General features: G+C 39.0%; 1 protein-coding gene across 12 annotated transcripts in view; it reads left to right on the forward strand.

Moving 5' to 3' along the window:
• The window catches only part of TFDP2 (transcription factor Dp-2), a 209,111-nt gene that overhangs the window by 128,082 nt on the left and 56,606 nt on the right, over positions 1 to 24,423 (forward strand). For 3 of the 12 annotated variants that reach the window (XM_070466655.1, XM_070466656.1, XM_020879322.2), the window contains exons 1-2: positions 10,755 to 11,020; positions 15,816 to 15,921. The exons of 3 other annotated variants lie outside the window; for them this stretch is intronic. Coding sequence is in view for 1 of the 9 variants with exons in the window: in XM_020879320.2 (XP_020734979.2) it covers positions 16,251 to 16,284 (34 nt within the window). In the remaining 8 variants the exon portion in view is untranslated. Of the gene's footprint in view, positions 1 to 10,008; positions 10,102 to 10,754; positions 11,021 to 15,815; positions 15,922 to 16,239; positions 16,285 to 24,423 lie in introns of those variants that run through there. 6 more of the 12 variants (XM_070466654.1, XM_070466657.1, XM_020879327.2 and 3 more) reach the window with 4 other exon arrangements.

A 24,423-nucleotide genomic window follows, 5' to 3' on the forward strand; every position in this document is an offset into this window, starting at 1 on the left:
GTGGTAATTAGTATTGGAAAGTTATCAGTCATAAAAATTCATCTGAAATCTAATCAAGACTCTGGAATTCAGGCAAAAGCAGATGAAATTTCTTCTGCTGTCAGAGGCATTCTTTTAACAGATGGGAAGCTACTGAAGGTGTTTGATCAGTAAAGGACACTTGTCCACTCACTTATTTAATAGAAACTATTTGAGTACACACTGTGTGCAGTATAGTTTTCTGGACAGAAAGGGTGCATAGATGGAAGGCGAGCCAAAAACCTGTCATGGAAGAATTCACATGCTATCAGAAGTGATAGACATGTAAGTTACAAAGGAATATGATAGATGTTACAATAAATGTATGTCCACAGTGTTGTGGAAACTTAAAATAAGGCCAAATCTCCTTCAGGGGATTGGGACTATCTTAATGGAAGAGGCAGCATTTTATGGTTTGTGGGGAGGAGTACCGGTTTAGTAGGTGAAGAATATTGAGGGTTTAACAGTAAGGTCATGGTCTGTTCAGGGAATGGTAACTAATTTATGCCTCTGGAGTTCTGGGAAATAGACCTTGAAAAGCAATTTGGGATCCCATCATTAAGGACCTAATGTAATCTGTTTGATGAGGAAACCATGAAAGATGTATAGGCAGGGGACTGAAATGATTTTATTTTTTTTCTCATTTAGAATAGTTTATGTGGCCTTAATGTATGACATGAAGAACAATATCTAGATTTTAGTAAACCTTCTGATTACATCTGCTCATTGAATTTATATCTGTAATTAATATCCATAGTCATTAAATGTGCGGACTTTGAGAGTTAAGAACTGGCTTAGAATCACAGTACTACCACTTTGTAGCATTTATTCAAGTTTTTGATGTGGTGTGAGTGACAGTCTCTCAGTCGTGGCTGACTCTCTGCAACCCCATGGACTCAAGCCCACCAGGCTCCTCTTCATGCAATTCTCTAGGCAGGAATACTGGAGCCAGTAGCCATTTCCTTCCCGAGAGGATGTGGTAAACCTCCCTTTTCTCATCTGGATAATGGGGCTTCTTAATAGTTTCTGGGCCCTGTTGACTGGGGGGGAAGTAATAAAGTTTCTATTGGGTGGGGAAGAAGGCAAATGAAACTTGACACTAGATGTACTATAGTACTCTAAGGACTGAGTGAAGGTAGGTTTTGAGGTAGATTTGAGAGATGGCCATAAAAAAGGTGTAAATTTAACTTACAAGAGGTAATTAGTTCTAAATAGACTTTTGTGTGCTTTGCATCAAGATCTGGAGAAGGGAGCCATTGAAGGTGTTTAAGCAGGAATCCATATGATCCTGTTTTTCCAAATAGCTTAAGTTGTATCCCAATATAATTATTAATAGTGTCTCCCCTTTAACGCTCAGTGGTTTACCCAGTTTAGACAATAAATTATGTGGCCAGTCACTTTCTAAAGCAAAGATATAGTAAGAGCAAAGGGCCATGATTGAGCCATATAGAGTACAAGTAATGAGAAAAAACAAAGAAACCAACCTCTGGTTGAAGTGAAACAGAAGAAATAGTCTTTAAAAACTTTTAATGGTTTTAATGGTATTAACGAGTTGAGATTTGTGAGATCAGCAAGGTCAAATTAGCAAGGTTATGGACCATAAGCATACATTAATTTATCAAGGTAGAGCTCCTTGTCTACTCTAGATAGTGCAGTTTCTTCTGGGCAGCTGGAGGGAAGTCAAATTGGTTTGTTTCTTTGAGGATAAGGGCCGTGTCTTTCTTTTTTATATCCTTAGTGCCTAGCTCAGTAGTTGTTACGTAGGAAATACTTGGTGCATTTTTTAAGAATTGAAATATAATTAATAGTTTGTAAAAATGTGAGATAGTAGCTATAGTACTACACTTAAAAACAATTCAGTCAAATGGAAAGGAGGATGTTTTTAGTTTGGCAGCAGTTAGAAAGGAAAGATCTCTTCATCTTACACATTAAGATGAACTCAGTGAAGAGAGAAAATTAAACTTTCTGAAAGGGGAAGGAAGTTTGAAACCTGAAGTTTCTGCTGCTTAGAAAAGAATCTATTGTGAAGTGAACAGTGTGGCCTTACAGAGGTAAAGATAATACCCCCTCCCCGGCCCCCAACCCCACCTTCTGCCCGGCACTGCCCAACTTTTGAAGATTTATGAATACGGTCATTGGAGTCAGAAAATCTAGAGCTAAATCTTGACTTTACCTTTTACTAGATTAGTGGCAAGTCATTCTAGTCTGTATTCTATTATTTTATTCTGTATTCTCCTATATTTAAATGTCTCAGAGATTTAGTTTATTTTTTAATTGAAATTTAATTAAATGAGACACTAGAGTACAAATTTTTTAATGTCATGGTAACTTTTTTTATTTTTTAAACCCAGAAATTCTTAGCCCTAAGCTAATACTTATAATGATGTTGAGTTTTTTCTTCAAAAAAAAAGCTTAACAGATAATGTATGCGTGTATGTGTGTGCTCAGTCGCTTTAGTCATGTCCAACTCTTTGCCACCCCATGGACTACAGCCTTCCAGGCTTCTTTGTCCATTGGATTTCACAGGCAGGAATACTGGAGTGGGTAGCCATTCCCTTTTCCAGGGGATCTTCCTGACCCAGGGATGGAACCTAATCTCCTGTATTTCCTGCACTGCGGGCAGATTCTTTACCCCTGAGCCTCTAGGGAAGCCCTGATAATGTATGCACCTGACCAAAATTCAAGTGGTAAAATGGGGCATACTCAGCTAGAGATTTTAGTGTCATCTGTGAGATGCGATCTCTTCCTCCTCTCCCCAACTACTACACTTTACAAGATAATGTCCTTCTGGCCACAGTTGATTATCCCAGCACATCATTGCCTTGACAACATTTCACTAAGACAAGGACCTGACCGAGTTCAGCCAATGAGTGACTTCCTGTTATGTTAGGGCTCAGGCTGAGAGAAGGTTAATGGAATCTATAAGATATAAACTAGTGATACATCAGTAGCCATGTTTCCCACCAGCTGGAGAATGTTGATCTATAGTGAAAGAGAATCATGCTGGCATGAGAGAAAATCAGAGGGAAAAGAAAGGAGTCAGTGAGACACAGTCCTAGCACCCTTAGAGCTCCTGAGACCCTCTGCTTCCTTGGCCCTCCTAGTTTGATTCTGTTACTCTTTCTTGCATTCAGTGAGCAAGGTGAGGCAATGGGTTACTGTTCAGGTCAGACTATCTTGAAAGGAGTTTATCTTGTAATTCAACTAACACCTGAATTTCGATGAAATATCTGACACCAATGCTCATGTTTTCTCCCCTGCAACACATTCTTTCTCTAGGGCTAAAATCTTAGGTCTGAAGTTCCATTCCTTCCTAACTTGTGGGCTTTCTAGGTGGTGCAGTAGTGAAGTATTGAAGCCTGCAAATGCAGGAGACACAAGAGACTCAGGTTCAATCTCTAGGTCAGGAAGGATCCCCTGGAGATGGAAATAGCAACGCACTCCAATATTCTTGCTTGGAGAATCCCATGGACAGAGGAGCCTGGCAGGCTGTATGTAGTTCATGGGGTCGCAAAGAGTCGGACATGACTAAGCACACACTCTTTCCCCCACCACCACCACACCATCTCCAGTCTGTTCTAACTCCTTTGGTTTCTTCCCATTCCATAGATCCTTCTCCAAGGTACTGGCAAATGCCTCCCTCATTCTGGAAAGCCTTCACCTTTATTCTTTCAGTTCAGTTCAGTCGCTCAGTCATGTCTGACTCTTTGCCACTCCATGAATCGCAGCACACCAGGCCTCCCTGTACATCACCAACTCCCGGAGTTTACTCAAACTCATGTCCATCGAGTCGGTGATGCCATCCAACCATCTCATCCTGTGTCATCCCCTTCTCCTCCTGCCCCCAATCCTTCCCAGCATCAGGGTCTTTTCCAATGAGTCAGCTCTTCACATCAGGTGGCCAAAGTATTGGAGTTTCAGCTTCAACATCAGTCCTTCCAATGAACACCCAGGACTGATCTCCTTTAGGATGGACTGGTTGGATCTCCTTGCAGTCCAAGGGATTCTCAAGAGTCTTCTCCAACACCACAGTTCAAAAGCATTAATTCTTCAGTGCTCAGCTTTCTTCACTGTCAAACTCTCTCATCCATACATGACTACTGGAAAAACCATAGCCTTGACTAGACGGACATTTGTTGGCAGTGTAATGTCTCTGCTTTTAAATATGCTGTCTAGGTTGGTCGTAACTTTGCTTCCAAGGAGTAAGCGTCTTTTAATTTCATGGCTGCAATCATCATCTGCAGCGATTTTGGAGCCCCCAAAAATAAAGTCTGACACTGTTTACACTGTTTCCCCATCTGTTTCCCATGAAGTGATGGGACCAGATGCCATGCTCTTAGTTTTCTGAATGTTGAGCTTTAAGCCAACATTTTACTCTCCTCCTTCACTTTCATCAAGAGGCTTTTTAGTTCCTCTTCACTTTCTGCCGTAAGGGTGGTGTCATCTGCTTATCTGAGGTTATTGATATTTCTCCCGCCAATCTTGAGTCCAGCTTGTGCTTCTTCCAGCCCAGCATTTCTCATGATGTACTCTGCATATAAGTTAAATAAGCAGGGTGACAATATACAGCCTTTTCCTGTTTGGAACCAGTCTGTTGTTCCATGTCGAGTTCTAACTTGCTTCCTGACCTGCATACAGGTTTCTCAAGAGGCAGGTCAGATGGTCTGGTATTCCCATCTCTTTCAGAATTTTCCACAGTTTATTGTGATCCACACAGTCAAAGGCTTTGGCATAGTCAATAAAGCAGAAATAGATGTTTTTCTGGAACTCTCTTTCTTTTTCTGTGATCCAGTGGATGTTGGTAATTGATCTCTGGTTCCTCTGCCTTTTCTAAAACCAGCTTGAACATCTGGAAGTTCATGGTTCACATATTGCTGAAGCATGGCTTCAAATCCCTTATGATTACACAGTGGAAGTGAGAAATAGATTTAAGGGACTAGATCTGATAGACAGAGTGCCTGATGAACTATGGATGGAGGTTCGTGACATTGTGAGGAGACAGGGATTAAGACCATCCCCATGGAAAAGAAATGCAAAAAAGCAAAATGGCTGTCTGAGGAGGCCTTACAAATAGCTGTGAAAAGAAGAGAAGCGAAAAGCAAAGGAGAAAAGGAAAGATATTCCCATCTGAATGAGTTCCAAAGAATAGCAAGGAGAGATTAAAAAAAGCCTTCCTCGGTGATCAATGCCAAGAAACAGAGGAAAGCAACAGAATGGGAAAGACTAGAGATCTCTTCAAGAAAGTTAGAGATACCAAGGGAATATTTCATGCAAAGATGGGTTCGATAAAGGACAGAAATGGTATGGACCTAACAGAAGCAGGAGATATATACACAGAAGAACTGTACAAAAAAGATCTTCATGACACAGATAATCACAATGGTGTGATCACTGACCTAGAGCCAGACATCCTGGAATGTGAAGTCAAGTGGGCCTTAGAAAGCATCACTATGAACAAAGCTAGTGGAGGTGATGGAATTCCAGTTGAGCTATTTCAAATCCTGAAAGATGATCCTGTGAAAGTGCTGCACTCAATATGCCAGCAGATTTGGAAAACTCAGCAGTGGCCACAGGACTGGAAAAGGTCAGTTTTCATTCCAATCCCAAAGAATGCTCAAACTACCGCACTTTATTCTTTGGGCTCCATTAGTTCAGTTGTGACTAAAGCATGCAGAAGGATTTTGGTAGAAGTTTCGAAAGGTCATAGATTGTGGCCAGACTAAGGAAAATTTAGACAGCAGTCTTAAGTCATTTACTATTATGGTATTCCTAGACCAGAGATGTTTAATAGAACTTTCTGTGATGATGGAAATGTTCTGTGTCTGCAAGCTGTTATCCACATGTTGAGGACTTAACATATGGCTAGTGCAACTGGGAAATTGAATTTTTAATTTTCTTTAGCTGTAGTCAGTTTAAATTTAAATAGCCATCCAAAGCTAAGGCTGGGGCTTCCCTGGTGGCTCAGTGGTGAAGAATCTGCCTGCAGTGCAGGAGATCTGGGCTTTTCCCTGGGTTGAGAAGATCCCCTGGAGGGAGGGCATGGTAACCCACTCCAATATCATTGGACACAACTAAAGCAACTTGGCTCATATGCACACATGAGGCTAAGACTACCAATGTTAACAGTGTAGCTCTAGCCATCAGGAAGTCACCAAAATATATAGTTTTTATTTATTTTGTTTTTAAATCAGGGAAGTGATGTGTGTTTTATACAAAAGAGAACTGTGGAAAGAGTGTGGGCCTTTGGATGGTAAGGAAGAGGCAAGAATGGAAAATCACTTTCTATCATGTGCTTGTAACAAGGATGGGGAACATAGGTGGGTGAGCTGCTTTGGGACAGTAGAGGTGGAGTTCAGTCCTGTAGAAGTTGCATTGACATTGTGGGATATTTAGACAGAAATGTCCAATAGGCAACTACAAATAAGAGTTGAGAGCAGAGACTAAGATTAGACGTGTGCATGTTTGTAGTCATCTACCTAAAGGTAATAAAGCCGTAGAAATGGGTTATGTCCTCCAAAGAGGGAATAGAAACCTTGGATAAAGGAGCATCAAGGGCGGAGGCTTGAAAAATGTTTACATTTAAAAGGTAGAAAGAGGGAGACGAGGTGCAAAAGTCTAAAGTTACTTTGTGATGTTTTTAAGAAACCAGCACTTACCCTTGCAAGTCATAGCAGGAGCCCTTTGCTTTAGGCGTAGCCCTCATCAGAGAGATTAGACATTTTACTTGAAAATGCGAATAAGCATATCCCTCATGATATGGATCTGGTGGAGAGTTGTAATAAGCAGGCATGGGGCACGTAAAAACTACCAGTGTGCTATCATAGTGTCGTTTCTGCCTGTCGAGTCATACATGTACCTGTAAAATATGATTAATCTTTGGTCAGGTTGCCAATAAACATAGCAGAGCTTAGTCCAGGTAAATCAGCTTATAAACCTGGAGAAGAGAATGCCTCGAGTCCTTTAATGTTTGCTAGATAAACAGTGTGTATAATCAGTATTATAAATAATATGATGCATAGTGTATTTTCTTCTCTCTCCTTCCTCACTTTTTTCCTCTTCTTCCTTTCCTCCTCTCTTTTCTCTCACCCTCCCTCCTTCCTCTCTTCCTTCCTTGTTCCTTTCTCCCATGCTGTGTGGCTCATAGGATCTTAGTTCCTTGACCAAGAATCAAGCCCTAATCACTGGCCTGACAGGGAATTGCCTTAAATGGATTTTCCATCTAAGATTAAGGAGAAACTGTCTGGGAGAACCTACACTGGATGCGTTTTACTCTGCAAATGGGAAGACTCATGAGCTTCCCCACAGTGTGTCACATGCTCATGAAGGTACACCGAAGGAAGTGCTCAAGCTGCCTTCTTAGGAGGCTTGGGAGTGGATTGAAGGATAGTGTGAGTGAAGGATTTGGGAGTTGAAAGAAGGCACTGGCAAGGAGGGCACATGAGGAGAGGAAACTTGGAAGAATAGAGGTAGGCCTAAGATCAGAGCTCTGGAGCAGACAATAGGGGATAGGTCAATTTGCTGCTTAGCTCATTGCCTGATACAGTAGTCAGGGAGAAGCAACGTTTTGCCTGCAGGACCAATGGAATCCTACTTTGCCTCCATCTTTTTTTTTTTTTAAGTTTTATCTATTTATTTTTTGACTGTGCTGGGTCTTCGTTGCTTTGTAAGGGCTTTCTCTACTTGCGGGGAGTGGGATCTACTCTGCTGTGTGTGGGCTTTTTATTACGGTGGCTTCTCGTGTTACAGAGCATGGGCTCTCGGGGCATGCGGGCTTCAGTAGTTGTGCCGCACAGGCTTAGCTGCTCTTAGGTGCATGTGGGATCTTCCTAGCAAGGGAATGGAACCGGTGTCCCTTGCATTGCAAGGCAGATTCTTAACCCCAGGACCACCAGGGAAGCCTTGGCTCCATGTTATTTTATTGATTACTTGACCTCAGTCATCATAGCATCTTCCTGACCTCAAGTTACTGTTAATTTATTGTACTAACTATTCCAGATAGAATATTTGAACATGTAAATCACTGTCTAGTCCTAGGGATCCATGTACCTGAGTACTAGAAAGTTTAATTTCGTTTCGCTTCAAGACTGTAACAAAGTAGGTATGATCTTTTCTAGCCCCGGAATATCCTGGCCTTGGGTGACATGGGATATCACTTTGGGCTGACCTCGTAGGTCAGAGGTATATGCTTATTTCTTGTGTTGTTTCTGGTAAGGCAATCAAGAACAGCGAGAAGCAGGGATAGGAAGATTGTTTTCAAATGTGGGTTATTTTCAAATGTGGGTGTCTAAACAGAGGTATTCATACTAGATTTTAGTACACAAAACTGATTGGGTGCTGTGTAATTTTCAGGTTTCTTTTTTTTTTTTTTAATTCAAAATGCCCCTGAGAAATGATGGTCTACAAAACCTTAGTGTATAGAATTTTAACTGATTCCTTTACTCAAATATTACAGTGACCTCATATCTGTTACTGAAAACAGATTTAGAATCTAAAAAGTTACAGGCCCATAGAGGTTGTATTTTTCAGTTTTAAGCTAATAAGTATTTGCAGTTCAATTTAATTTACATTGTGCTGTATCTTTTTGACATATCTCTGTGTGTGAGATGTGGTACATACATAATCCATTTATAAAGAAAAATTTGACTAAGAAAAAGCTCTGTTGGAATTTTTTATTCTGTAAATGTTTATTTGAGTGTCTAACAGTCTGTGTCTTAGCCACTGGGGATATAGCAATGAAGCAAGCAAAAGATCCTTGCCCTCTGGAGTAAGCTATACTTTCAAGGGAGAATATTTCCCATTAGGTGATACCTACTCAAAGGAAGAAGGGTACCTTAGTCATCTAGGAGTTATACTTTCAGAGACCTGAGATATAAGCAAACCCACGGGAGACAGGGGTTTATTACATTTGACTTTTGTTTGTTGTGTTCCCTGCTGTATCCCAGAGCCCAAAATAGTGCTTGGCTCATATGTCTGTTGATCAGAAGAGTTTATTGTTTTGAATTTGTATAATCAGAGACATGAACTTTAATAAATGATATTGCACCTAGCTAGTTGAAAAGTTTATAATCTCCTTTACCTTTTTATATTTGGTACCTACTTTTTGTTTCTCTTGGTGTCCTCATGGCAGGATGCAGGAGCACCTTATTAATATTAATAATTAGTCATATGGTAATCTGATACGGCAAAGGTTAGATTTGGAAAGGAATTTAAGAGGTCATCTTTTGTTCAGCTTCCTGCCTAGGAAAAAACAGTAAGATAATTAGGTATGTATTTTTAATTAATCATTTAAAAAACTAGGACAACATAATTGGGTTCTCTCTTGGGAAAGTAGTGAAAGGTACTTAACCCTAGATATAAAGGTACTAACCTGAAAAAATTAGAACTTCTAACTGTGTGGGAAAGTGGAAAAAAATCGAGCACTATTAAGCTGCTCTTTGTTGATATCAGAAATGGGCCTGTCATTCATTTTGGCATTGAAGCATAGCCTCCTATCTCAGGGGGCAGAACCAGGACTTTTTTTTTTTTCTCCCAGAGGAGCTGGACAGTTATTATAGGCTGAAAAGTCTGACCAGTTTTTCAAGAGTTTCTCCTCCCCCTGCCCGCCCCACAAACTCATGGTTCTTTTGCTCTGCCTTCAAGATGCACTAAAATCTTCTCCTTTCTGACTGCTTCGGAGCCAGCAAATACCCTGACATGTATAATTCGAAATATGCAGAGTTCATGAGTAAGTTCCATCCTACTTTTTGGCCAGTTAAAATTCAAGTGATTTTTAGAAAAGCGTTAGGATTGAGTCAGGCGTTGTGTTGTTTCACCACTTCTATTTTAAGGCTATTTCTGAAAGGCTTTAATATGACTTTGTTTCTTTTTAAGTGTTTTTGTGGCATTAGACAGTACTCCTCTTTTTTAAAAGCCAGTAACGAATTTTCTTGAGCATCTTTTTAGTTTTACTGAGAAGTATGTTAAATTGAGCGGCTCTGAGCTCGATTGCTCATGTCTGACACAGTCTCAAGTTTCCTCTGAATGGTAACAAAGACTGTAGAGTGTTGTTGGTACTGCAGTGAGAGGCATGCTTCTTTAGACCAGGTAAGAGAGATCATTTTGTTTCTTACTGCTGGGTGCGTTTCTACAGCGTTTATTTTATGTTCTTTCAACAGCAGCAATGTTAAATTGATAAATAGCCAGGAGCACGCCGATTTCAAGACGTCCTTGCTTGTTGCAGACAGGAAAACTACAGGGTATGGGGGTTGGGGTGGGCAGGGGGGGAGGGGTAGAGTAAGCTTAGTTCATCACTCAATTACTTATATAAAGCAATTAAAATGTAGAAATAATTCTGGAGCTCCATTTTCTCTGTTCAAGAACCAAAGAAGCAATTAAAGAAAGAAATCCTTTTAAAGGCACTTCGTGGTTCTTACTTGTGACTGCAATTCAGAAGGGAGTTTTTACTTTCATTTCTTTCCAGTGGTTAATAAAATAAGCTTTGCCTCTTACCATACAATTTTTTTTCTCATTTATGAAAACTTTGAAATTGTCAAGAGTAAAATCCGCTTCCTCAGGATCTTTGGAATAAACCTGACACTTAAGAAAAATATTTCAGCTTTCATAGCTGTTTCATTCCCTTTTTTCCTAGTTCATTTTTCTTAAAAGTATTTGTGCTTTGAAAATGTCAGCTGTATTCTAATGAAGCTCAGGCATTGTTTGCTCATAAAGGGGCCGGTGCATTCCACTGCTTTATGGTTTATTACCAGGCACAGTGTGAGAGTGTGGGTGGCACCATTTGGTGTCTGCCTCTTGGTAGGGACTGCCATTATGTTAGCATTGGATTGGCAAGGGAAATACAGCGTGCAAGATCCTATATGAATCTGGAGCCTGTGAAGAAAATTTTAGCCATAAACAGTCCTGCCTGAGCCCAGAATGTGTGACAGCTTGATCTCTTCAAGTGTACTCTTGAAGCCTGCATTTCAGTTACAATGAGTATTCCCCCAGTCACATCTCTGGTTTTGTGGTATATGTAACATTTACTTGTTCTTTGAACTTCAGTAAAGTGAATGTTTCTAGATAAACTATTACATTTTAAATGGACACGGTACACTTTTCAATAATACATTTACTTAAAAAAAAAGTTTGAAGGAGCTTAGTGTTGGGGGGTGGCGGGTGGAGAGGGAGAGGAGGTCAGGCAGAGGCTTTCTTTCAGTTTGGAAAGCCCTGATGAAGAAAAAAAGCAACAGATGTTTCTTCTGTTACAATTGTGGTTGTTTCATTCAAAATTCACAGTAGCTGGAATGGGGAGGGGCGGTCATAAATCTGACTTAATCAGTGAATAAAGAAAAAATAGTCTTTCAAAATCTATTCTTTTATATTGAGATTTGAGAAACAGTACAGAGTAACATATTCCAAGTAACATACTTTTTGAAGAGGTGGGTTTTTTTAATTAAAAATAATTTTTGTGTCATTAATGGAAATGTGAGAAGGTTAGTGATAGAGGAAATGATCATTAAACCATATAGAACATTATGGAAAAAATTAAGCCATTATAAAATATATAAGGAATACTCAGGTGGCAAAAGTTTGTAATTGCACAGTAGGTATTAAGGCTCAAAATGAAATTGCAGCGTGAGACATCATTTACATTTGGTGAGATTATTTTATCTTCAGTGAGAAGCATGAGACTTATTCCTAAAGATCTTTGAATAAGAAATGTGGGGAAAAAAAAGAAATGTGGGAGAAATATTTTGAGTTTAATTGAAATGATGTGTTGTAGTTTCCCTCTTTAAAAAAAAAGGATAGTAAGCTTAGAGCAAGTAAGCTCGTGGAAAGAGGAGAATGTTTATCTGCTGAAAAGGGTAAGAAGGAAGAAGAGCTTGGAAGCGATATGCGTGAAATGAAAGCAGTCAAAAAATGACTTTTCACTTGGTAAAGTTCATAATGAGTAAAGTAAAAATGTCTCCTTTTGCAAGTAACAGAGAGGCTCTGTGCTCCCATATAGTATGTGTTTATATATATATTACGATTTTATGCCTCTCTTAAAGTTAGCTCTTAGGAAACCAGTGCTGAGCACCAGATATTTCTGATTAGGCACTTACTAAAATGTAGCCCCCACCTTGCACCATGAAGTTAGTAATATATGCTAGCCAGAAAATTCTTTGAACCGTAGTTCCAAATTTGCATATGGAGCAAATGTTAAACGGTTTTCTAAATGTTTTGCTGCTCTAAGGAGAGGACTGGGAAAGATAGCAACGTTAAAGGAGATTATTAAAAAGTTCTCTTGCTCCTTGCTATGATCTCTGGGCTTCCCAGAAGATTTTCTTTGCTTCACGTAATGACAACAGAATTCAGAGATTTTGAAACTTTTCAGACCATTTTTTGAATTAAGATTAAGGGTTTAAAGAATAGCAGTATGTAGCAGTTGAATTGTTTTTCTCTAAGATAACTAACTTGCAGGAGCTTAAAATGGATTTACCAAGTTATAGGTTTGATTAGAGTAAGAATCTTTATCATTTTGACCAAACAATGTATATAGTTTTAATGGACTAGAGAGCCCTAAAGAAAAAAAAAGAAAAAAGAAAGGTGACCTCACATGTGATACATAACTTTGACAGCATCATGGGTTATAGTTATCAAAAATATGCCACTTATGATTATAAATGTAGGTATGACAGTACATTACCACATCAGCAACAGCAGTCAGAAATCATTAAGACTGTTAAGCCTTCAATTTAAGAATAACATACTGAATGGAGACTTCTGGAGTGAAATACCTGTGGTTCCTGCCTTCTATGTAAACTCTTTCCTATTCATTTCTCTCCAATTCTGAAGACCCAGAGAGTGGCTGATTTAGATGTTCTCTTGGCTTTGCGTATTTTTATGCCATTAGAAACCATTCATGGTGACCTAGAACTCTCTCATCTCTGGTGTGCAAGTCATAGGGAAGATTTGCCAGATGCCTATGTTTTTCTGAAAAGAAAACCTTTTTACATGGTTGTTAAGGAGCAGGTACAAGTGCTGTGCTTTAAGTGTCTTCAGAGCTAACTCTGTTTTGCAAGTGGCTACAGGAACCTATGGTGTAATAACATTCTTTCTTTCTACCAAGTTTTAAGCAACCAGTTTTCAAGTGAACTTTTGGTTCTTGACTCCGAAGCTGGAGATCATCAGCAGGGGGCTTTGTTTTTGGCACTTGGCTCTCTGTTGCACAGTTTGGCAGCTCTCTTGGCAATTTCTCTGACAGAGAAATCAAGAGACTTCTAACTGAGCACTTATTGTGTGCCAAGTGGACCCAGTAGAACTTTTTTTTTTTAATTTGCAGAATCTTTTCATGGGTAAGATTTTAATACAAAAGAGTGTGTTAATACTGATGTCTAAGATTTTGTGCTCTTGATGGTATGGTTTAAATGTAGCTTCAGTGATAGCTCAAGTGAAACATAGTATTGAAATAAGAGTATAGATAACAATGCAGTTTTGAATGAGTTAACAGAGTGGCATATGGAATATAATAATCCTGGTTTTTATTTGCTAAGGAAAAGAACTGCTTTGAAATTCTAATTCATGGGTGGTCTTGGTCTTTTTGAGTTTGTTTCCTAAAGTTTTAAATTTGTTTTAAGAATGCAACTTTTAAACTGAATCTGTCTGTAGCCTTTGGTACCTTTTGTAAATATTAGAAAAAGAGCTTCTCTTGAAAATGTGAAAGTGTTAGTTGGTTAGTTGTGTATGACTCTTTATGACTACACAGACTATAGCTCCCCAGGCTCCTGTGTCCATGGAATTCTCCAGGCAAGAATACTGGAGTGAGTAGCCATTCCCTTCTCCAGGGGATCTTCCTGACCCACAGATCGAACCCAAGTCTCCTGCATGGCAGGCAGATTCTTTACCATCTGATTGATTTATTTGTAACAGGGTCTGGGGCAAGTTAGCATCTCAGAGGGGTTATGGGCTTCTTCATGAGAGTGATTCCCAGTTAAGTGCCCTTGGGTGTCCTGATGCTCAGCGGGCCTGATCTTGTGGTTGCACCAGCTGTGTCGATCTACTCCAGCCATTCAGTGGCTGCTGGTCCAAGATAAAATATGCTGCTTTCCGTCACTCTCTTTTCTAGACAACAGACAGCGTCTTTGTGCCATCTGGTGGGTCTGTTGGCTTTGGTGAGGTGCTAAAGGTAGTGGCTGAAAATAGGCTAAACACTGAAAGGATATAACATGTAAGAACTAGAGACAATAAATAATAAGAATTAATAATAAATAAGGATCACTTGGCCCTTTCTCTTTTAAAGACGAAAATGGGAGATGAGTGGAGTAGAGTCTACTTAGATGGCATCACTTCCTGAATTTGAACACAAAGAAAAAGGGTACTTGTAGCAGTGTGTCCCGGTCTTGCTTGATCCTCAGACATATGAGGTACTTATTTAGAATACTCATTGCCACCCGGTTTTTGATCCTTTAGGTGTCTAGTGGAGCCCAGAAACATATTTTGATGAAGAAGGACACTACCCTCTCCCACAGTTGTCACCCTCTTTGCGTCCTAGGACCAGGTGGGAAGAGTTACTGGGAAGGCTTGGAAGAACCGAGTCGTTTGAGGCCATATGGTAAACTTAATTATTAATCAAAAGATTAAGTGTCCAACACTTGGAAATCCTAATTAAGAAGGTGGAAGGGGAAATCAAGAATTAAAAGTTGTCCTTGTCTCAGCAAGGTAAACAGAAAAAGGACAAAGGGACATATTTTAACTAAAGATAAAGAAGCCATTGAAAAACAGTAGGTTCCAGCCTCTAGAAGAGCTGAATGTTTTTGGATGGACATTGAAAAGGAAAAGTCCTACAAAAGGAAACCAGGGAGAATGGATGATATGATTTCTAAGATCTTTTAGCTTTGACATTTGATGAACTAAACGAAAACAATTATAATACTCCTGATACCAGAGCTTGAATTAGCAATTCATTTAAGAAATTAGTAGGCCCTCTTTAAATTCTGACATGTGAGGAGAAGGAGAAAGATATGTTTTTCTCCTTTCAGATTGAAGAATCCAGGGTATTTATGGTTATGGATGCCAGAAAAAGAGAGAGCTAGCTAATGGTTTTAAAAGGTGTCCTCCAAGTAAAAATTCTTATCAAAGCCAAGAGAAAAGACTGGATCCTCCAGGGCAAGGAAGGACTGACATAAAAGATTTATTGGCCCATTGGGAGTATGCTCTGAGGGCTGTAGAGTTGGGTTTTTTGGGGAGTGGGGGTTATGGTCACTTCAAGGATCCTCTCTGGTTCCTTGGAAAGATTCTGGATAGGTGGTCCTTTGGGTGGTGGGGGGCGGGGCGGAATCCTAGAAGTCTTGTTTTTTGACAGCTGCAAAAACATTCCGACTCTGGCTTCCATGCCTGTGATACATAGGAATGTGCATTTCACTTCTTCTGTCTTCATTTATGCTCTAAGGATGCTTGATTTCCATTTTGGAACCACATACACTAAAGGTCATTTTAACCATAACTTTGGAGATCTTATGAACTTTTCTATTTCTCAACCTTACCAATTATAGTGATACCATGGTCACCCATGTTACAAAGTGTAGTAATGGTATTGAATTTAATTTTAGCAACTTTGGTGAACATGGTTGAGTACAGGTGCAACAATATAGAACACAGCAGTATTACGGGGCACATACAGGTAATGTCCAGTATATAGCTAAACTGTAAATAGAAAGAAAACTTGAAAAAAAAAAAAGTTAACAAATGAAGTCAGAGTGACTGCAGGTTTATTTACCTTCAGTCCCCAATCCTGACATGCATGTTATATATGGATGTGCTATATTTTACTATCTTTACAGATTTGCTAATTCTAGTTGGATGTGCTGTCTTTGCAAACTAATGTGTGCTTGATTTATGAAGATGGTGCTGTTGATCTGTGGGGCCTGAATTATTTTTCACATGAAGGTGATAAATATCCCCTGAGCCATCATATTGTTCTCCCTACCCCAGTCTCTCTTCAGTGACATATGTTATATGCTAGATGACGGGCTAGAATTAGAAATACAGTCTGAAGACTATGGAGTCTTCCCTTTTTGCAGAATGAACGGACCTCTTCCAGAATTGACCTGTGACTTGACCTCATTAGTACTGTATTTGAAACTGATCTATAGTTCTTTAAAACTGTTATTAACAAATAATTAAAGGGTAGTATGGGAAGGAGGGAAACGCTTGACACTTTCTGAGTCTCCTTATTCTCTTTGGAAATGTTAATCATGAACGAAGTGAAGCATGTGATGAGCCGCATCAGTGGAGCAAACAGTCAGCAAGGTACGAATGAAGGTAGTCAGTAAGGTAGACTTTCATGTAGCGTGGGGAAGGGGAGTGGGGTTCTCATTAGATGGTAGCCGTCCACTACAGATAGCCTAAAGTAGCCATCTCGGGGGCAAAATCGGGTCATTCATTTCTCACATTAAATAAATTCCAGATGGTCAAGGGTGTAAAATTTAAAATGAAGGTATCAAAGTAGAAAACATGGGGGATGTTTAATACAGTCTTCAGTATGTAATGAATGACAGTTAAATTGAAGAAGAGCATATCTAACTAGAAATACCAAACTTGTGCATGCTAAGTCACTTCAGTCTTGTCCGACTCTTTTGTGACCGTGTGGACTGTAACCCAACAGTCTCCTCTGTCCATGAGATTTTCCAGGTAAGAATACTGGAGGGAGTGTCCATGCCCTCCTTCAGGGGATCTTCCTAACTCAGAGGTTTAACCTGTATCCTTATGTGTTCACAGACCTTTTAAATATGACATTAAAGTCATAAAAGGAAAGTTAAGATTGACAGCATTCTTTTCAATGTAAAGAGAAAATCATATATAAAAGCCAAAGACAAGTGTCAAATTGGGAAAAATATTTTCACCAAGTATAACGAAGAATATTCTTACCCTTTCAGTATTTAAACAGAGTCCACCAAAGAATCACCAACAGCCAATAGAAAGATGGTCCTAATTCTCAGGAAGGAAAATTTAGATGACTTTTAAACAAAGCATGTTAGCCTTATTCATAATAATGAAACCAAAATAAAATCAAAATGAGATGCTATTTTTAACCTAAAGATTGACAGAAATAAAGTTTGATAAAACACTGAGTTGGTAAGGTTATGTGGAAATGGATACATTCATACATTTCTGAACAGAGGGTGAATTTACAGATATGGGGTACAACTGATGTGTGTAAAGATATATGTAGTCATTGCAGCATTCTTTGTAGTAATAAAAAGATTTTGCTATTAATGTTTGTAACATTAAAAGCTTTTTATTATTAAGGAACTCAAGCAGCTAGAGCTATAAAAAGAAATATTATCTAGCTAACAAAGTAAATGTTGAAGCAAAATAACATATGTATGTAAATAGGTGGGGAAAGACATCTAAAATAGATATAGTATTGTTAAGTGGTAAAAAAGCAATGTGCAAACTGATATTTTTTAAACCATATGTGTAAGGGAAAAAGGATGTATATATGCATATATGTTAGTATATGCCTTGTATTCAAGACATTCAACCTTTCTGAAAGGTTATATAGAAACTGGCATCGTAGCTGTCACTAGGGAAGGGGGAATGGTTAGGTGGTGGTTGGTGATGGGAGGAGATATAGTTTTCATTGAATAATATGTCTGTCTCCTGAATTTGTATCACATGCTTCCATGCAGACATTCATGTATTCGTGCATTTATTCATTCATCTGACATATATTTTTTGACATGTTTTTGGAGTATAGTTACTTTACAGTGTTGTGTTAGTTTTTGCTTACTGTGCAGCAAAGTGATAAGCTATAAGTATGATATATATCTCCTCTTTTTTGGATTTCCTTCACATTGAGGCCACTGTGGAGCAGTGAGCAGAGTTCCCTGTGCTACACAGTATGTTCTCAGTGTGTGTGCTTTGTCACTCAGTTGTGTTCGACTCTCTTGTGAATGTGTAGACTGTAGCCCGCTAGGGTCCTCTGTCCATGCCAGGATTTTTCTCGGCAAAAATACTGGATTGGGTTGCCATTTCCTCCTGTGGGGATCTTCCCGACCCAGGGATCACACCTGCATCTCCTGTATTTCCTACATTGACAGGTGGATTGTTTGCCACTGAGCCCCATCAGTTACCTATTTTATACATAGTATCAATAGTGTGTGTATGTCAATCCTAATCCCTCCATTAATCCCACACCCACCCTTCCTTCCTTGGTGTCCATACATTTTATTTGTTCTCTACGGCTATGTCTCTGATGGTCTATACCAATTTGTTCAGATTGCGCATATATGCATTGATATGTGATACTTGTTTTTCTGACTTCACTCTGTATGACAGTCTTTAGGTCCATCCACATCTCTACACATAACCTAGTTTTGTTCTTTATGGCTGAGTAGTATTCCATTGTATTTACCTATGTGTGTGTGTGTGTGTGTGTGTATACATACACATATACATACATAGATATATATGCATACACACACCACATCTTCTTTACCCATTCCTCTTTTGATGGACATTTAGGTTGTTCCTATGTCCTGGCTATTGTAAATAGTGCTACAGTGAAAATCAGGGTGCATGTGTCTTTGTGACAGATGTGTCATGTGTGCTATGGGCAGATAATAATCATACAAGCAAGTAAATGTAAATTTGCAGTACAAACAGAGAAGTACTGTGGTGAAAAATGGTGAATGAAGAAGTGCTGACATGGGGTAATCAGGCATGTCTGACGCACTGACAACTGAGCAGAGTCTTGAAGGAAACTGGGGAATAAGACACATAGATAGGTATCTAGGGGAAGAAAGTTATCAACAGAGGGAACTTGAGAGACAAAGGCCATGAGGGAGAAAATTGCTGGACATGGTTTGAGGAGCAGCGCACAGTCCTGGGTGAATGCAGTACAACAAAGGGAGAGATAGGGGAGAGATCTGACAGGTGATGATGTCAGAAAGGAGGGGTCAAGTGACCTTGGGCCCCATTAACCGTCTTAAGGACTTAATGCTAACTGAGATGCAAAGTCAGCTGGAGAGTTTGGAAGAGAATTACTCCACAAAGCAGGATCCCTCGGCTGTGTGATGACAAACAGAGCAGTGCTGTTCAGTAGGACGACGTAAGTCACATAATTTTAAGTTTTCTAGTAGCCAGGTTAAAATGATGAAAAGAAATGGATAAAATTAATCTGAATGATAAATTTTATTTACCCCAGAATTTAGAACATTTATCATTGAACATGTAGTCAACATAATCAAATTTTTAGTGAGATAGATTTTAGTTACTTAGCCTTCAAATTCTGTTATCTTACATTTAAAGCACATTTCAGTTTAGATGTTAAAGTTTCAACAATTGAGGTGAAATGCAGTACTACCAAAATAGTCATGCTGGTTTTTTTTTTTAGTCATGCTGTTTTTAATGGCAAAATATTTTCTACTGCTTCAGTTTGTAAATTTGAGTTAATTAAAATTTTAAAAGTTTAGGAATTTGGAGAGGGAAATGGCAACTCACTCCAGTATTCTTACCTGGGAAATCCTGCACACTGGATTTCCCAGGCTTGAGGAGCCTGGCGGACTACAGTCCATGGAGTTACAAAGGGTATTAGTGATGCTAAGGCAGGACTTAGCGACTACGCAACAAGAACAGAAGCTTAGGAATTAGGTCCTCAGTCATGCTAACTCCGTTTCAAGTGCTTTATAGCTTCTGTCTAATGACTACTGTATTGGAAAGCTTGGGAGTAAACTTTTGGGGTTAGGTGGGCCTAATGCAGGACAGGTGGCTGAGTCAGGAACACTTCACAATAATTCAAGATAGAAATGGTCACTTGGATCAGACTGGTAGCAGTAGAGTGGATGAGAAATGGTTGCATTCAAGATACATTTTATTTTGTTTTGTTTATTTTTTAAACTGTGAGTTTGTTGAGGGCTTGATATTATTATTTATTTGCCTGTGCTGGGTCTTCATTGCCACATGACGTGTGGGATCTTTAGTTATGACTCTTAGTTGTGGCACGTGGGATCTAGTTCCCTGACCAGGGCTGGAACCCAGGCCCCCTGCGTTGGGAGTACAAGGTTTTAGCTACTGGACCACCAAGGAAGTCCCACATTTATTTTATTTTTTGTAAACATTAAATCATTTTTATTGTGGGTATGGATACAGATGTATAGCAAAGAACTAAATGAAAATTCAAAATAAGGACCACCATCATAAATGTAAACCAGTAATGTTCTGACACAACCTCTTTGTACGTAGATTGTTTGGGTGGGTTTTTTTAATTACTTTTTTGGGTACATTTTTTTACATTTTTCATTGTCCATCTGCTTTTTTTTTTTTTAATCTGTAGTTTTCAAAGGTTACTTTCCATGAACAGTTATTGTAAGACACTGGCTGTATTTCTCATGTTGAACAATACTTCCTTGAGCCTATCTTACACCCAATAATTTGTGCTTCCTACTCCCCGACCTCTATATTGTCTGCCCCCTCTCCCCACGTGGTAGCCACTACTTTGTTTTCTAGTCAGAACACATTTTAAAGATAGGGCCAGTAGGATTTGTTAATGGATTGTATGTAGGATATAAGACAACGTCAATAGTCATCTCTTCTGGTCTATAAAGAGTTGAAGAATGGAGTTGACATTTACTGTGATGAAGAGAGAGATGGGAGAAGGAGTTTTCTGTGTGGGATGGGGAGCAGTCAGAGATTTGCAGTATTAAGAGTTCAGTTTTGAGTATGTTAAGTTCGAGGTAATGATTAAACATCAAAATGGAGATATGCAAAAGGACAGTTGTATACATGAGTCTGACAGGAGCTGTCGTACCACCTCGTGAGGAAGAGTTGACAGAGAAGAGTCAGAGGACTGATAGAAAGGGCTCTCGAATGTTTCTAGAAAGGAGGATCCAGCAACCATGAGTGAGGAGAAGCCAGTGGTTTGGAGGAGAGCCCAGAGAGAATGGAGGTTTGGATGCCAAGTGGAGAGTGTTTGAGAGGAAGATGTGATTTTGAAAAGCATCAGATACGGCTGATAGATTAAGGTTAAGTTGAAAACTGAGATTTAGCAACATGGATTTAGACCATTGGATTTAGCAACATGGAGATGATCTTGGTAACAACTAGTTCAGTGAAGTTTGGGAGTGGGCACAGGAGTGGGTTAAAGAAAACAGTGAAGTAGAGAGAGCAGATGTTGACAGATTTTGTGAGTTTTGTTGTTGTGAAGGGCAACAGAAACGAATTGGTAGCTGGAGAGCTGTGTACGTAGTTAAGGAAACTTAACTATGTTTTTGTGTTCTGTTTTTAAGATGAAAGAAAAAAATGCGTGTTCATATGCTGATAAGAATGATCCAGCAGAAGGGGATAGATTGTGATGATGCAAGAGGTTTTCAAAGGAGAGTAGCTGAAAGAATGTAGTTTAGACAAATCCATGAACTACCTGTTTAAAAAATAAATTTGTAAAGTAGGTAACAGAAGAGGACACACAAGAGGATTTTTAATCTGTAATTAGCTTCTTAGCAATAAGTAAATAAATTGCATAGGGCACTTTTTTCCAATTTTTTAAAATTAAGATGCAATTTACATGCAGTAGAATTAACCCTTTTTAGCCTAGAGTTCTACAAGTTTGACAAACACATATGTACACCATCACATTTTTAAACTTTTCTTTAGGGCTGTAGGTTTAGCTTGTCCTGTGAAGTTTGGACCCTGTATAACAGTTTCTGATTTGAGATATTTATAAACCCATAAAATAAGCATATTTGTTCCTATAATAAGTTACTAATATGGTTCTTCTAGGAGGATGTGATAGGCTTGGATGGAGGTTTTCCCCAAAGCTAGTTCAAGGCCAAAAATTTTTTCCCCAGAAGATAAAATATAACTTGTACTGACATCATATGTGCTTAGTCACTTCAGTCATGTCTGACTCTTTGCAACCCCGTGGACTGTAGCCCACAGGCTTCTCTATCCATGGGGATTCTCTAGGCAAGAATACTGGGGTGGGTTGCCATGCCCGTTTCCAGGGGAATCTTCCTGACCCACGCCTCTTATGTCTCCTGCATTGGCAGGCGGGTTCTTTACCACTAGTGCTATTTGGGAAGTCCACTGACATCATAACAAACCACAATTATTTGAATTTTTCATTTTAATTGGACATATTAAAGGTGATTAAATATAACTATAACTGTGCCCCCGCCCGCCCCCACCCCCCCAAGAATTACGACTGAAAGAACTCTTTGGTGTCTGGACAATTCTAATGGAAAACAGAAGGATTCCAGTTATTCAAGAAATTAAGATAAAATTTGAGGCAAAATTTTGTGCCTCTGCCAAGATTTGGCATAAGTTTTAGCTCTTTTTCGAGCCCCTTTCCTAGGTGATTGATCTCATTTTAGTTAATTCAGGGAATTGCCAGGATCAAAATCCAGGCAGGTCTTTAAATTTTTGTTTTTAATAAATACATCATGTGCCAGACATTGGCTTCAGGACAGTGTCAGGACCCTGTTGCCAGGCAGCTGTGAATTAAGGCCAAGTAGTTATGAAAAATTATTTAGACGTGGTTTGGTATACTCCTAATGGAGCTGACATTTCAGGAGGCTGGATGTTTGTAACCTATTTAAATCTCTTTTGAATCCAAAAAATTATATTTCTGCTGCTGAGCCTAGTTGATTTTATGAAACTAAATTATGTCTAAATACATTTCTTTTATTTCTAGATGTTACAGTTGTGAAATCCCAGTAGAGTCCCTTTAACTGCTCCTGAAACAGATTTCATTTTTACTAATTATAAAACAGAGATGCTTCACTTATGGATCTTCACCTTGTATGAACAGTACTGGCTGACTCCCTGTCAGTCTCTCTCTCTGTTTTTTTTTTTTTTTTTTTTTTTGGTTCAGAGTAGCAATAGGTTTTTACATTATAAAACAAGTGCATGCATGTTCATAAAACTTTTTAATAATAATAAAGTATAAAACAAAGGAAAACATTTTTCCCTACTACTCACCCAGAAAGTGAAAGTGAAATTGCTCAGTTGTGTCCGACTCTTTGCGACCCCATGGACTGTAGCCTACCAGGCTCTTCCTTCCATGGGATTTTCCAGGCAAGAGTACTGGAGTGGGTTGCCATTTCCTTCTCCAGCTCACCCAGAGGTAACGTCTATTAAGTTTGTTATCTTGCCAGACTCTTTCTGCATCTGTAAACTTATGTGTATATGTAGATTGTTTTTTTTTAATTGAAGAATAGTTGCTTTACAGAATTTACAGATTTACAAATTTGCAAATTTAATTTACAGATAGTTGCTTTTGTTGTTTTCTGTCAGACCTCACCATGAATCAACCATAGGTATACATATCCCCTTCCCTTTGAAGCTTCCTCCCATCTCCCTCCCCATCCCACCCCTCTAGGTTGATACAGAGCCCCTGATTTGGGTTTCCTGAGACATATAGCAAATTCCCATTGGCTATCCATTTTACATATGATAATGTAAGTTTCCATGTTTCTCTTTCCATACATCTCACCCTCTCCTCATGTCCATAAATCTATTCTCGATGTCTGTTTCTCCATTGCTGCCCTGTAAATAAATTCTCCAGTACCATTTTTCTAGATTCCATATATATGCATTAGACTACGATATTTATCTTTCTCTTTCTGACTTACTTCACTCTGTATAATAGGCTCTAGGTTCATCCACCTCATCAGAACTGACTCAAATGGATTCCTTTTTATGGCTGAGTAATATTCTATTGTGTATATGTACCACTAATTCTTTATCCATTCATCTGTCGATGGACATCTACGTTGCTTCCATGTTCTAGTTACTGTAAATAGTGCTGCAGTGAACAATGGGATACATGTGTCTTTTTCAATTTTGGTTTCCTCAGGGTATATGCCTAGGAGTGGGTTGCTGGGTCATATGGTGGTTTTATTCCTAGTTTTCTAAGGAATCTCCATACCATCTTCCACAGTGGCTCTATCAATTTACATTCCCACCAACAGGGCAAGAGCATTCCTATTTCTCCACATCCTCTCCAGCATTTATTGTTTGTAGACTTTTTGATTATGGCCATTCTGACTGGTGTGAGGTGATATCTCATTGTAGTTTTGATTTGTATTTCTCTGATAATGAGCGGTGTTGAGCATCTTTTCATGTATTTGTTAGCCATCTGTATGTCTTCCTTGGAGAAATGTCTGTTTAGGTCTTTTTCCCACTTTTTGTTGGGTTGTTTGTTCTTCTGGTATTGAGTTGTATGAGCTGCTTGTATATTTTGGAAATTAATCCTTTGTCAGTTGTTTCATTTGCTGTTATTTTCTCCCATTCTGAGGGTTGTCTTTACCTTGCTTATAGTTTCCTCTGCTGTGCAAAAGCTTTTAGGTTTAATCAGATCCCACTTGTTTACTTCTGTTTTTATTTCCATTACTCTAGGAGGTAGATCGTAGAGGGTCTTGCTTTGATTTATGTCATGAAGTGTTCTGC

The sequence above is a fragment of the Odocoileus virginianus genome, chromosome 4 (genome assembly GCF_023699985.2).
Source record: "Odocoileus virginianus isolate 20LAN1187 ecotype Illinois chromosome 4, Ovbor_1.2, whole genome shotgun sequence".
NCBI classification, from domain to species: domain Eukaryota; kingdom Metazoa; phylum Chordata; class Mammalia; order Artiodactyla; family Cervidae; genus Odocoileus; species Odocoileus virginianus.